The sequence below is a fragment of the Chiroxiphia lanceolata genome, chromosome 16 (assembly GCF_009829145.1).
Source record: "Chiroxiphia lanceolata isolate bChiLan1 chromosome 16, bChiLan1.pri, whole genome shotgun sequence".
Taxonomy (NCBI): Eukaryota; Metazoa; Chordata; class Aves; order Passeriformes; family Pipridae; genus Chiroxiphia; species Chiroxiphia lanceolata.
The window spans coordinates 15,741,261-15,754,895 of NC_045652.1; the positions used below are offsets into that span (position 1 = coordinate 15,741,261).

Genomic DNA, 13,635 nt, shown 5'->3' on the forward strand with positions numbered 1-13,635 from the left:
CACAAAACTAGTTGATGGGCTGTGCTGATGAGGAGATGTCTGAGGAATTTCAATTAAAAGCCAGCGACACTGACAAAGGCGATGGGATTGAAGTGTTGGGAGGTAAGTGAGCGATGGGGAGGGAAGAACAATAACTGGTGAGGGAGGGAACGGTGCCTGCTCAGCGCTGCGTGGGCTGGGCCCTCCCCAAGGTGGCAGAGCTGTTGCCCGCTGCGCCTGGCAGGGTGCTGGGGTCCAACTCCAGCCCGTGTCCCGTGCCCTGTGCACCCTTCCCTGCCTCCCTGGCTCTGCTCTGTGGGGTGCTGCTGGCTGCAGCAGAGCTGTCCCCTCTGCCTGATATCTCTGATGGGTGTCTGCTCATCTGCAACATGAAATCAAGCTCTCTGTATTCTTGAGTCAGCCCTGTGAGCTTGGTGTCACCTTTGTCCCCAGCTGCCCTCCTGCACCTCCCATCCAGGTGATGCCCACTGCCCTCAGGCCCTTCCTCTTCAGCCACTCTGGAGCCAGAGCTGTGTGTGCCCTTGGCAAAGGACCTGGAGCTGAACAGAGTGGGAAGAGCTGGCAGAGTTAGATGTGATTAGGGGAGTCACAGAATTGTTCGGGTTGGAAAAGCCCTCTAAGATCATCAAGTCCAACCATTCCCCCAGCACTGCCAAGGCCACCACTAACCCATGCCCCCAAGTGCCACATCCATAGGGCTTTTAAACCCCTCCAGGGTTGGGGACTCCACCACTGCCCTGGGCAGCTGTGCCAGGGCTGGACAGTCCTTTCTGTGAAGGAATTTTCCCAATATCCAACCTCAAGCTCCCCTGGCACAAAACCTGAGACCGTTTCCTCTCATCCTGTCCCTTGTTCCCTGAGAGTAGAGCCCGACCCCCCTCAGCTCCCCCCTCCTATCAGGGAGTTGCAGAGCCAGAAGGTCCCCCATGAGCCTCCTTTTCTCCAGGCTGAGCCCCCCCAGCTCCCTCAGCTGCTCCTGGTGCTCCAGCCCCTTCCCCATCTCCGTTCCCTTCCCTGGACATGCTACCACCCCTCAATATCTTTCTTTTTGTGAGAGGCCCAAAACTGACCCCAGGATTCAAGATTAAGCCTCACCAGTGCCCAGCACAGGGGGACAGAGAAGCCCCCTGACCTTTGGCTTGGTGGCATTGCAGTAGGTGACAGCAGAGGCACAACGAGGAGCACATGGGAAGAGCCTGCACCATCTTTCTTGCAGCCACCAGGCAAGGAAGATGAATATCTTCCAAGCTGGCGCAGCTGACATCGTGTCTGATGGGAATAGCTCGTCCTTGCCTGCTGGAGAGACGGCTCTGCTCCGTCTGAGCTGGCACCAGGAGCTGGGACCAGGAGGAGAGCAGGCTCGGCAGGCTCCGGGCTGCCGGGAGAGGAATGGCTCCATCCTGACCAGGAGCAGGGGATGGAGCAGCTGAGGGAGCGCGGGGGCAGCTGCAGCACGAGCCAGCGATGGAACCACCCGGACCAGCAGGAGGAGGGAGAGATGGCCTCGCACCGAAATATCTCACTTGGCTCTGAGCACGGCGCGGAACTTCTGGCACGCAGAACCCTGCGGAGCTCCGTGCCAAAGAAAACAGCCAGATTTAAACCCCTGAAGCAGAGTGTTTGTGCAGAGCAGCTGGGCAGAGCATGGTGCTCGGCCCCAGGTGGGCTCGCTGTGTCTCTGGCCCTGTGTGGAGCTCTGTCCCCCAGCGGGGGTGGCTGAGCCAAGGGCAGGTGCTGTCCCCATGGCCGTTGGCACAGGTGGCAACGGTGGCACCAGCTGCCTGTCTGTGCTTGTATTCACAGCCCCCCATACAGCAGCACAACTGCCCTCTTGGCTTGACCACCTGATGCGGATGAGCTGATTTTCTACCCCTAAAAACAAATTTACAGATATGTAGATGGCTGTGAGCACCAGGCAGCCACTGGCACGGCCAGCCCCGCTCAGAGCCCTGCCAGCCCCGCTTCCCCCAGGCACGCCGTATTTCCAGGCGTCTGTTGTTCCATTAAGCTATTTTTAGCAAATATATCCCCCTTAGTTCAGCTGCCGTTATCTGATTAGTTCCTGTAACTATATGAGGAGCAACATCTCCAGGCGTGACTGCGATTCTGAGCAGGCTGTGTCTCTGCACACGCCTTTCCTACAGGAGAGGAACTTGCTGGAGGTGCCTCTCACCGCGGCCGTGGTGCTCTGAGCTCTGCTGCCACCAAAGCTGATTTTGGGTGGCCAAGGGCCATGGGGATCAGCCCTGCTGCAGCCACTGGAGCACATGACCTTTGGTACAGGCAGAATTTTCCAGGCCCGCTTGCCGGCTGCTGCTGCTGATAAGGGGCCATCTCCTCCGGCGTTGCCCTGATGCGGCCTCGATAAGCAGCTGGCTTTGTTTGCTCCTGAGCTGTTGATGGAGATTTCCATCATCATCAGCTGGGGATGGGAGAGGGGAAAATCCTTGTGCAGCAGCAAGTCAGCCTATGAGGGTGTGCCCTGAAGGCACACAGAGGTGCCAGGGCTGGGTACCCCCTTCCTCTGGGCACGTTCCACTGGGAAAAGCTGCACCCTGGCCACAGCACAGGGGCTGGTTAATACCTGCAGCCCCATACGTAGTTCCAGCATTGCACTTTGCTCTGAGGCCTCAGCCTCTATTGACTGCAGCTGTCCCAGAAAATCAGATTAAAGTGCAAAACCCTGGCATCCAGTCTGCTCTGCCAGGCAGGTCTTCCATCTCCCAGCTCGATCGTCGGGATTAAGAGCACATGAAGGGAAGTGGGAAGATGAACCTCGACTGTGACAGCTTTTCCTTCATCCTCAGCTGTGTCGGAGGAGTGCTGCAGACACAGAGCTCCTCAGCATTCCCTGGAGCCTGTGACAGCCATGGCCATGCTCGAAACTCAGGATGGGAGAAGGGGGATCCCACCCAGGAGCCATGCACACAAGCTCCTGGCCCACCTCCCCTGTCCATGGCCAAATCCATGAGAGCCCTGCTGCCTGCCCCTGCTCCTCCCCCGGGGTGCTTCAGAGCCCTTGAAAAGGGATTAACTATAGATTTTAAATGCTCCCAAAGGGAAAAGTCTCGTCCATGGCCACAGTGAGAATGACCTCTCACAGCTGTCACCTGAGCTCTGGAGCTGCCCCCAGGCTCGCTGGGATGCTGATCCCGCTGTCACCTCCCTGTGCCAGTGTTGTCACCTATTCCATCCTCACCGTTTGCCTGTCTGGCTTCTCACGACAGTGATTTATTTCCCAGTCTTACTCTGCCGTGCTGTTGAAGCCCCCGTTCCCAGCCAGGCTGAGGTTGTGCTACTGGAATCTGTCACACAGCTGAAGACGTTTATTCCAGCCGAGAGACCCGCCAGCGCCTCAGGTGACATTTATGAGCAGAGAGAGATGCCAAGTGTTGCTCGTTGAAACTAGTTGCTGAGACGGACCGGGGGGAACCTGGGCTCCCGTCCCCATGCCCCGCAGCCCACGCCGTGTCCCCGCGGTGGCCTCGACCTTGCTCCACGACCCCCTCACACCGCATTCCTCGAGGGATGCTGCCAGCAGCGGAGGGTCCGTGTCTGCCTCGCGTGGCCCCCCCTGCACTGTAGCAAACCCGGAGAGGGGACCCGCTACAGGACGGACCCCAGACCTCGCTGGGGAGCCGCACCAGGGATGGAGCGTGCGGGGGCGGCGTGGGGGGCCCCGCGCTGGTCCTCGGCGTGCGGGCACCCCATGGGTGGGTGTAACCCCCCCATTCGCGGCTCCCTTCGCTCCCGCAGACCCCGCGCACCCCAATCCCAGCCCCCCTGGTTCCCTCCCGGTACCCTCCGGTTCCCCCCGGTGCCCCCGGTCCGGCGCTGCGGGGCGTGGAGGGGCGTGGCCGGCGCTCAAACCACGCCCCCTCTCCGGCCGCTCGGCGCTGCCATTGGCTGCAGGGCTGCAGGGGGCGGGGCCGGGCGGCGGCGGCTCCCGCGCCCCCTCGCCCGGCGCGGCCGCGGCCCCGGCCCGCGATGTCGCGCAAGAAGGCGGCTCGCGGCAAAGGCGGCGGAGCCGCGCCCTCGGCCGCGCTGCCCCCGGCGCAGGGCACCGGCCGGGCCGCCACCGCCGCGCCCCGGGGCAGCTCCGCCACCGCCCCCGAGCTGCCCCGCAACGGCGGCGCGGCGGCTGGGCGGCCCTCGCTGAGCAGCAGCGGAGAGTTCTACGACCTCGCCTTCAAGGTGCGGGGCCGGGGGTGCTACGGGGAGGGGTCCGGGAGCGCGGGGTCAGTCGGATGCGGGGTCGGCTGTAGCGTCCCCGAAGTTCCCGGGGTCAGGACCGGGCGGGCATCCCTGCATCCCTGCTTGCCTGAATCCCTGCATCCCTGCTTGCCTGAATCCCTGCATCCCTGCTTGCCTGAGTCCCTGCATCCCTGCTTCCCTCCCTCCCAGCCCCGGCATCCCGTCCGTCCGCAGCCGCCCGGTCGGGGTCTCCGCGGGGGCTCCCGGGGCGGCAGGGTCGGGATCAGCGGGGGCTGCGCTCGCAGACCCTCCCGGCAGCGGGGCTGCTGCTGCGGGACTTGTGCAAGTGATGGCCAGAGGCTGCTCCGGGGAGCTGCTGTGGCCTCCCGGCTCCTCTTTAACCTGCAAAAAACGGGGCTGTGAGCAGGGTGATGGCACCCCTTGAGTGGCATTGAGTCTGCTCTGGCTGCTGCTGAGATGTCTCCAGCTTTCTGGGCTCAGATGGCTTCTTCTCGCTGCTTCAGATCCTGCCGAGAGAGTCACAGAACAAATTAATTTGCGTTGCCCCCACTTCATCATACGACCTGATGCAAGCCCAGCCTGAAGCTCACTTGATGATTTTAGGGTGCACTTAGCGATATGGGGGCTCATTTAGTGATTTTGGCTGAGGCTACAACTCAGTGCCAACGCTCTGGCTGTGTTTCTAACACGGATCTCTGTAACCGAGCGTGGGGGACTGAGCCGGGAGAACACGGGCTTTGCTGGGGCAGGTCCTGCCGCGGTGTGTGGTGTCGAGAGCTCGGTGCCGGTGGCAGTTGGCGTGGCCATCGTGTTAAGGTTTGGGATGTGGGGTAGGAGGTGAGGGGTGTTCCAGAAGTGGATTTGGTTGCTTTGGTAGGCGGTTGGTCCTGATACAGCTGCAGTAACGGTTTAACGGCTTCCCTAAAATGGAGCCACCTCCGTGTTTGCGCTGGTTCCTGGCTCCTGGAGCTCACCTCTGCCTGCCCAGGCTGTGGCTTTCCCTGGGAATTGCCCATGGCACAGGGATGAGCCAAATGGGTCTCAGAGAAGCCGAAATACCCCAGTTAGCCAAAACCTCTGCTAATGGTCTGGCTGATTTTGAACCAGTGGCAGAGAGAAATTGCTTTGTATCCAGTAAAAACCTGGTTTGTTAAACTTTCTCCTTCCCTTGCCCCTCTTCTGAGGCTCCTGAGCTCTGCCTGAGGCAGTGGCCAAATGCAAGTTTTGGGTACGGGGCTGCATCCTGGCCCCGGGCGCTTTGCATGACTGGTGAGGCATTGGTGGTGCTGAGTGGGGAGAAGCCGCTGCTGAGGGTCACCTGTTTCAGAGAGAGGTCTGGAAAGTTAAAGAACCCCAATATTTTGTGCTAAAATTGACTTCCCCCCCTTCCCTTGGCTTTGCACCAATACACCCGTGGTTCACTGGCTGCCCTCAACCCTCGTGCCAGAGCTCAGTGTGTGGGGCTCCTGTGGGATGCTGGTGTGGGGCTCTGCACCGTGGGGGCTGGGGCACTGTGGCTGGATCCTGCCCTCCTGGGCAGAGCCCTCCAGCCCCAAAACGAGCTACACCTGCACCCGGGGCTGCTGCCACCTCTCAGGGCTGAGCTGCAGAGCCGTGGTGGCGTTTGCCACCTTGGATGGCTCCTGGGAGGGTTCGGTGTGACCCAGGGCAGTCCCTGCCTTAAAACCATTTAAATCCTGTCACAGCCTAATGGTTCTGGGAAGGCTGATGGGAGCACCTTGGGAGAGAGGGAATCTGCCGTGGCAGGTGCAGAAGGAGCTCACGCAGCCCGGCTCCATGGTCCCAGATTTCTCAGTGGTGGGATGTTGTCATCCCAGTGAGGGGAGAGGGCTGGGTGCCCCAGGGGGCAGGGGGGCTGTTGGTTTGGGCTGAGGTTTTGGGGAGCTGTGTCTGGGAGCAGGCTGAGCTCTGCCGTGGTCTCTGTGGGCTGCCTGCCCTGTCTGCACCCAGGGCAGCTGCTGGGTGGGGAAACTGAAGCAGGGGCACCGGGAGCTGCTCCCTTGGCATCTGCGGAGGACCGGGAGGGCAGCTGTGGGCACGTGTGGGTCCCACTGAAGGCAGTTGCTTGCAGAGGGCTGATGCACCCCTGGAGCTGGCACTTATGGTTGGGGACTTCCTGAAGTCTCCCCATGGGTGGTGCCACACTCCCAGAAAGCCCCACAGTGGTGGGGTGTTTTGTGGGTGTGTTGGGGAGCCCGTGGACCCTGCAGCCGTCGGGTTACAGCTTGTGGCACCCAGCTGGCACCTCTTGGTTTTCAGGGGGGGTTTGTGCACCCATGAAGGACTTGTTAAGTACAGCTTGGGGTAGGGTGTCTCGAGTTGAGCCAGTGCTCAGGGACACACGTGGTGCAGGATGGGGAATAATTTTGCTGTGAGTCCCCCTTTTCCCCCCCACCCTCCCCTTGGTCCATCGCTCTTGGATGTGCTTTGTTCCTCCCAAGCGTATGGGATCTGCTACCTGCTCTTGGGATGGAGCTGGCTAATGGCTGCAGGGGGCTTCCTTCCCAAAACCCAGAGTCTAACCCTCCCTCCCTCCTTCCCAGGTGATGCTGGTGGGCGACTCTGGGGTCGGCAAGACCTGCCTGCTGGTGCGGTTCAAAGACGGCGCGTTCCTCGCCGGCAGCTTCATCTCCACGGTGGGAATCGACTTCAGGGTGAGTGCCCGGGGCACTTCTTGGCCCCTGCCTGGGGGTCTGGCAGGTGAGAGATGGATTTTGCAGAGGAGTTACTAAACGTTGCTCCAAGGACTTAAACCTCGTCACCCTGACCTGTTTCAGCTCCCCCCGGGGCACCTCGGGGGCTGATGGCAGTGGTGGCAGCACAGCAGCCTCTTTGTTACAGCTTTGCACAGGGATGGGGGAGCGTGTCCTCTGCTCAGGATCCTGGGGGTAATTCCTGTAAGAACTGCTGAGGCCTGACATCTGCCAGTGAAAATATTTCCCTAAGTCGTTTTCAGTGTTTATAAGAGTAGTTTGTTTTTCTTTCTTGAAACAAAACCAAAACTGACATGAACCAGAATTCCCTGGAAACATTTCCTGAGCACAGCTTTGGGGTGCCGACATGGGGGTCTGGTGCCAGGTGGCCCTGCTCCCTCTGGCTTGGGGGCGTGTGTTGTGCTGAGGGGTCTCTGAGATGTCTGTTTTGTCTATGATTGGAGCATCCCAGTGCTGGGAGAGTCCTGCAGTCGGTGTGTCGGAGCTGTATGGCTCCAGCAAGGACAGCAGGAATCTGCTTGGCTGAGGGGGCAGAAGGGGAGACATGTCATGCCCTGCAATGGCCTGGTGTGCCCAGAGCATCCTTTGCCAGGCAGGGACACCTCAGTGCCAGCCAGGGGTCTTGAAACCTTCCCTTGGCCGTGTTTCTCCATCAGTACCTTGTGGCTGCCTGGGGACATTGTGGTCCAGGGTTGGATCTCTCCCTTTCTTGAAGGATTCCTGGGAGATGGGTGTCTCTTGTAACCTGCTGTTTTGTGGGGTGTGAGTAATGACTTGCTGCTGCAGTGACATGGGGAAGGGATGAAGGACGGCTCAGAAAGGCTCAGAAAGCCTTTAGGAAGGAAATGATGTTTGGTGCAGAGTGAGGCTGTTGGCTGCAGCAGGTGAAATGGGTAAATTGGAGTCTGTAATTTTATACAAAGGTAATTACACAGTATTTCAGGTGTTCTTCAAATGAAAAGCATTTTATTACCGATTGCAATGATTGATATACCAAGGGCAGTCGTAAAACCCTGTGACTTATTGATTAGAGCACTGAAACTACTGTTACTGAGAAGCAATCAAATTAGGGTTAATTTACTTCTCTAACAGAGCTGCTAGAGCTACATTGCTCTGAAATGGGCAGATTATGCAGTGGGGAAGATCATGTGTATGCCCTAAAACTCATTATTATCATCCTTTTAAGGCACTCATAATTTTTGGGGGACATGGAAATAGTTTTTTGATGTGCATCTCCATTCCCATTGAGATAATCCTCTTTGCAGGTGCTGTGTAATTGTCCCTCTCGCCGTTGGCACCGTGGTGCAGATGATGCTCTGGGGTGGCAACGCTGGAGGCTTCTGCTGGTTTTAATTTGTGTCTTTCTAATCAGAAAACTGTCACATGGCAGCTCCTTCTCTCCAAAATTCCAGAATTTGCTTGGGGTTTGCTGGCTGAAGGGAGTGAGGCTGTTTTAGGCGAGGCGGGCTGGGGTGGGAGGACGTCACTGGGGTTTGCTGCGCTCTCTTGACCTGGTGTTGGAGGTGCTGAGCGAGCACAGAGTGTTTATGTCGGTGCTTTGGGGGTTTGTGGCAGGGTTTGTGGCAGTCTCTGAGCCTTGCTGGCAGCAGAGACCGCAGGGACCTCCCCAAGGCCAGCCCGTGTGGCAGGTGCACTCCTGTGCACGTGTGACCTTGTTTGGGTGTGGGAGCCGGGACCTGCCAGGACCCTGGATCCCATCCCAGCTGGGGAAACCGCGGGGACAGAGCTGCCCAACTCCTGACGTTGTTTTTGGGGCCATCTCCACTCTTCTTTTTGCCACTTGGTCCCTGCAGGCTCCCTGGGATGGGATGAGCAGCCCCTGTGCCCACCCAGACACTCTCTGCCTCCTCTCCCAATCCACCCACTGGTCTCGGGGGTCCAGGATCCATTGCTCATTTTCAAGGATGTTGAACCATTAGATGCACGCAAAGCTAATGGATTACATAGGCCTGAGTGAATGTAAATGAATAGAAATCCATTTAAAATTAATCTGGCAGTACAATTCCTAATGGCCCCCAAGGTTTGTTCCCTCCTACTGTTTGATGTGAGGGAGAGCCTCCCACATCGTGTTTGTTTATCATCATCTCTTAAACAAAGAAGGATGTTGATCTGAATGTATTTGGAAAACAAACCATTGATGCTGGGGAAATAAAGATGATTGTATTGTTAAAAAAGGCATTAAAATGGCACCTGTTGGCTTCGAGCTTTGGAGGTGTCAAGTCCTCGACATTCCTTCCTGTGAAAATTGGGCTTGCTAGGGGGAGCATCTTTAGCTCCTTGAGAAAATTCCAGCCTCAGCATTCAGCCAGACCAATGCCAGGGTATCCACAGCCGAGGATTTGGCTGGGGCTGCTCTGCTGGGGTGACCCCTCCATGCTGTGGGTGTGGGGTCTTGAGCAGGGGGTCACTTGGAGCAGCAGAAACATCGTTGGAGTTACTGTGTTGTTTCCCCCTGAGGAGAAAACCCTGGGGTGGGGGGCAAACCCCTCTCTGTCTCTGGTGTCTGGGTTACAGTTGTCACCTTCAGGGTTTCCAGCTATTACTAGATAACAAGGGGCTTAGTTATTCCTTCCCATGAAGGAATAATTCATTCCAAGCCATGGCACAAGGTCTTCTTCCTCCTGGGGACCTGGCAGGTCTTTCCCCACAGATCCCCACTGATGAGGGCAGAGCAGGTCTCTGGGCAGGTCATGTGTGCTTTCCTGCCTTCATATGATCAGATTCCAGGGAGAAGGGGCTCCTGGAAAAGAGCAGGATTAGCCCTCAGTGGTGTGAATCCCATTTTTCTCAGTGCCACGGAAGGAGCTGCCTCTTGCTGTAATTTTGGCAACTCTGCGGAAACCTCGACAGAAACCCAAGCTGAGCAGCCAGTGGGACTTCTGTCCTGTCGTGACAGCTGAGTAACGGGAGGAAGGTCTTGCCAGAGCAGAGAAGCCACAGGGCCTCGTGAGCCCACCGTGTCCCTGTCCCCGATGACATCCCAGCTCCCTGGGGCTGCCCAGCCCGGGGCTCACAGCCCCGAGCTTTGCAGGGTCGGGCAGGTGAGGATTTTTGTACTAATTGGACCTGAAAAGAGAAGAACATGAAAGAAAAATAAAATTAAGGATGAGCCTTTTCTCCCTGGGAAGAGGTGCTAATGAGCTTCTTTGCATTAGCAGGGGGGATGGTTTCTGTGTTAATCAGGGGGATGAAACCATTGGGAAACACTTTTTGGTGGAGTTCAGAGCAGGGTGGCTTCTCTCGTTCTCCGAGGTGTGTAGTGGTGTCGCTCCTCACTTGCTGTCCCGAGGAGGGGGAGAAAACCAGCGTCCTCCTGGCACCGGGTTTGGTGCTGCTGGAAGAGGAGGAGCAGGAGGGAGCCCTGACGCCTCGACACAGCTCTGGGCTGCCCGAGCAGGCAGTGGACACAGGCATTGCCTCCTTTGAAGGTTCAGCTTTGATGTCACCGGTTCACACCGGTGTGCCCGGGGGGTTTCTGCTGCTGCCCCCGCCGCAGTCCCCTCGGGAGGCTCCGGGCTCCAGCCTTGGCCGCGCCGCAGATAATCTGCCCTCCAGGACAGCTGCTGTGCTGTAAACAAAACCTGCCACCGGTGGCCCTGAGCTCTAAGGACTCTTGATTACACTCAGCCCTGTGCTACTCAGGGGGTGGAATCAACGGTGTGTAATATTTTTTTTCCATGAGATTTTGTTGTGTTTGTGTGTGCACCTTCCACCGGCCCTCGGCGGCCGCCTGTGCCTCGAGCAGCCAGCTGAGCTCTTGCAGGAGGATGGGAGCTGTGCTCCAGCTGTGCAGAGGAACAGTGACCATGGTTTGGATTCACCAAGACTGGTCCTGGATCTCCATGTGTTCGGGGCAGGGGGCTGTGGATGCCCTGAGCATCTGCTGGTCCCCAGTGGGCACCCAAATCCCTGTCCTTGGGGCGATGCTCCAGTTCCCAGCAGGTGCCCACATCCCTGCCCTCTAAGTGATGCTTCATCACAGCCTTTGCCTGGTGCCTCCCTTGGAAGGGCTGGAGCAGCCTCGAGGCTCCTGGAAGCCGAGGGCTGGCTTTTATCTCAGTGGTTGGCATGGAGCATTAGCAGGGCTCATTTTCTGATGGATCAATCTGGAAAAAGTGGGAGGGGAGCTGCTTAGGCCAGAAGAAAGAAATAGAAATAAATTAATTTCAGCATGTCTTTCTGTACTAAATTAGCCCTGGATGTTGGAGGGAAGGGACTCTGGCATTGGGCAGAGTGTTCAGTCTCTCCTTTGCCACGAGCACTGTGATGTGTGTGGGGTCAGGATGGGGATCTGCTGCAGCAGGGTGGGTTTAGGTTGGTCCCTTCCAACACAAACTATTCCGTATTTGTGTGTATTTCCAGCAGCTCTTTGTCTGAAATTGGTTTGTTCTGCAGCTCTCATTGATGGATGAATTTTCACAGCAGCCAGGAGCTGATTTCATATTTTTGCATTTCTCACTGTATGGAGAGCTGGGCTCAATTTGCCCAGAGGAGTTTCCCATCCCTCGAAGTGTCCAAGGCCAGGCTGGACAGGGCTTAGAGCAACTTGCTCTAGTGGAAGGTGTCCCTGCCCATGGCAGGGGGGTGAATCTGGATGGTCTTTAAGGTTTCTTCCAACCCAAACCATTCCAGGATTCCCTGATTATTCCTGCAGTGCTTCCACCCCTTCTGTCTGGTTTCAGGGGTCGGATGTGATGCCATCCCCGGTGCCATAGGACCAGGTGTGCCTGAACACAGCAGCAGTGAGGCAGATCCCTGTGCCCTACACAGGGAGGGCAGTGCCTGTCAGCTGGAACACGCCGTGATTCCCCCGTTTGTGCCGTGTGTGGCTCTGAGGGCGACGCCTTCTCCCCAGCTGCTGCTGGTGCCTGTTCCCTACTCCCAGGACGGGCTCTCAGGGGAGTAAATATTCATTTTTCCTGGGAAGCTGAACCCCGCTTTGCTGTCAGTGGCTGCTTCCTCCCTTGCAGAGGGACACTCACAGCTTTGCAGTTGGTGGTGCCTGTCATTTGCATGCAGGGGCTCAGTTGCCAAGAGATGCTGCGAGCGGTGCCCGTGGCGGCTGCGCCCGCTCCTCTCACAGCTGCTGGTGTTTTATTCATCTTTCTTTGCCTCCTGCATTTGAAAAATGATAACCCCCAGCTCTGCAGCACACCAGGGAGATGCAAACCCCCATGTGCAGGCAGTAATCCCAGTGGACAAGAAGCTCCATTCCTGCCTTGGGTGAGGCAGAGAAACAAGATGAACGTCTTCAAAGCAGAGAAGTGCTCGAGCTGCTCTTTCAGTGAACTGCTGGAATGGCAGCAAGCCCCAGAGCCTGGTTAAGAAAACTCTTAACCAGTTTAATCCTCTTTACAGGATGGTGGGAAGATGCCTTCCCCACTCTCCCACCCCCTCAGTGTTGGAAATACCACTTGGAATAGTTCGGGTGTGGAATTTTGCATCCGTTTCATCTGACACGGGAGTGCTGGGGATGTGGAGTTTGGGAGATGCTTCTGGAAGGGCACCAGTGTCTCCTGGGCTCCTGCATCCCTGCTGGTGCCCAGTGGCTTCCTGGTGCTCACCGATAGCTGGTGTCCCCATGGGTCTGTCCTGGTCTGAGGTAGTTGAAATACTGGGTTTCATTAGCTCAGGGGGAGCAGGAGGCCTGGGATGCTCAGGTGCTGCAGAGCCAGGACACAAACATGGAAAAAATACACTTGGGAGCTGCTGGTGGAGGGAGGGTGGTTGTCAAGATGTTCACCGTAACCTGCCTCTGTATCCTCCTATGTGGGCTCCCAACTATGTGGGAGCCCAAAACCCAGCTAGAGGATGGGGATGGACATATGGAAACTGCTGGAAAATGCAATTCCCACCCACCCACAGTGTCTCCAGGGCTGTGGGTCAGACCCCCACTCCCTGCCCCTTTCCAGCTCAGCAGGATCCTGGTGCAGGAGCAGGGTGAGGAGGAGGTCGGGCTGCAGGAGGGCTGTGGGCACACGGCTGTGTTGTGCCAGTGCCTCTCTGGGTGCTGCCAGATGGGAAATTGGCCTTGGTGAGGCCAGTCTGGGCTCTGGAGCATCCACTGCCACGGTGCTGAGCCAGGCTGGGTCTGCTCCTGGTGCCAGGACCTGTGAGGGAGTGTTTTATTGGCTATAAAACATTTATATGGGCCCAGAGTAAGTCTAAATGGTTTGAATATTTAATGGAATACATTTGGCTTAATTTCACTTTCATCTTTTATTTGTGATAAAATATTGAATTCGGCTGTGCAGAACTGGGTTGTTCTTTGAAAGCAGATGGAGAGTGGCTGGGAAAGGGGGTCAGGTGGGTTTTGGGGTGCCTCTAACCCCCTGGCTACCCTTGGGATGGCCATTAGTGGCATCTCTGTCCCATGGTTCTGCCTTGCTCAGCCCCTGTGATCCCCTGAGCCCTCACTGCCTTTCCACTGAGCTGCTGCCTCATTTTGTTAATTAATTATTTGCCCCCAGCGGGCTTTGGGTTATTCCCAGAGCAAATGTTGATGATCTCCATGGGGAAGGGGGAGGTGCTGCTCCCGGGTTCAGCAGTGGCTCCAGCCGAGCTCACCGGGCACTGACTGTGCGTTGTCCTTCCCTGAAAACCACCTTTCCCTTCGTCCTTTCCCCAAAGAGCCACTTCCTTGTCACCTGAGCCGTGGGGACAG

General features: G+C 57.3%; 1 protein-coding gene and 1 long non-coding RNA gene across 5 annotated transcripts in view; one reads left to right on the forward strand and one right to left on the reverse strand.

Moving 5' to 3' along the window:
* The first annotated feature begins 3,970 nt into the window (after positions 1–3,970).
* RAB26 (RAB26, member RAS oncogene family) overlaps positions 3,971–13,635 on the forward strand; it is a 28,301-nt gene continuing 18,636 nt past the window's right edge. For 2 of the 4 annotated variants that reach the window (XM_032704112.1, XM_032704114.1), the window contains exons 1-2: positions 5,129–5,360; positions 6,780–6,890. In XM_032704112.1, coding sequence (XP_032560003.1) covers positions 5,142–5,360; positions 6,780–6,890 — 330 coding nt within the window. In that variant the 5' untranslated portion in view covers positions 5,129–5,141. Of the gene's footprint in view, positions 4,195–5,128; positions 5,361–5,422; positions 5,549–6,779; positions 6,891–13,635 lie in introns of those variants that run through there. The other 2 variants (XM_032704113.1, XM_032704115.1) reach the window with 2 other exon arrangements.
* LOC116794917 lies at positions 4,569–5,081 on the reverse strand. Its single transcript, XR_004359921.1, has 2 exons — positions 4,806–5,081; positions 4,569–4,721 (listed from the first exon to the last, which is right to left on the reverse strand). It is a non-coding gene; the product is annotated as an uncharacterized LOC116794917 (long non-coding RNA).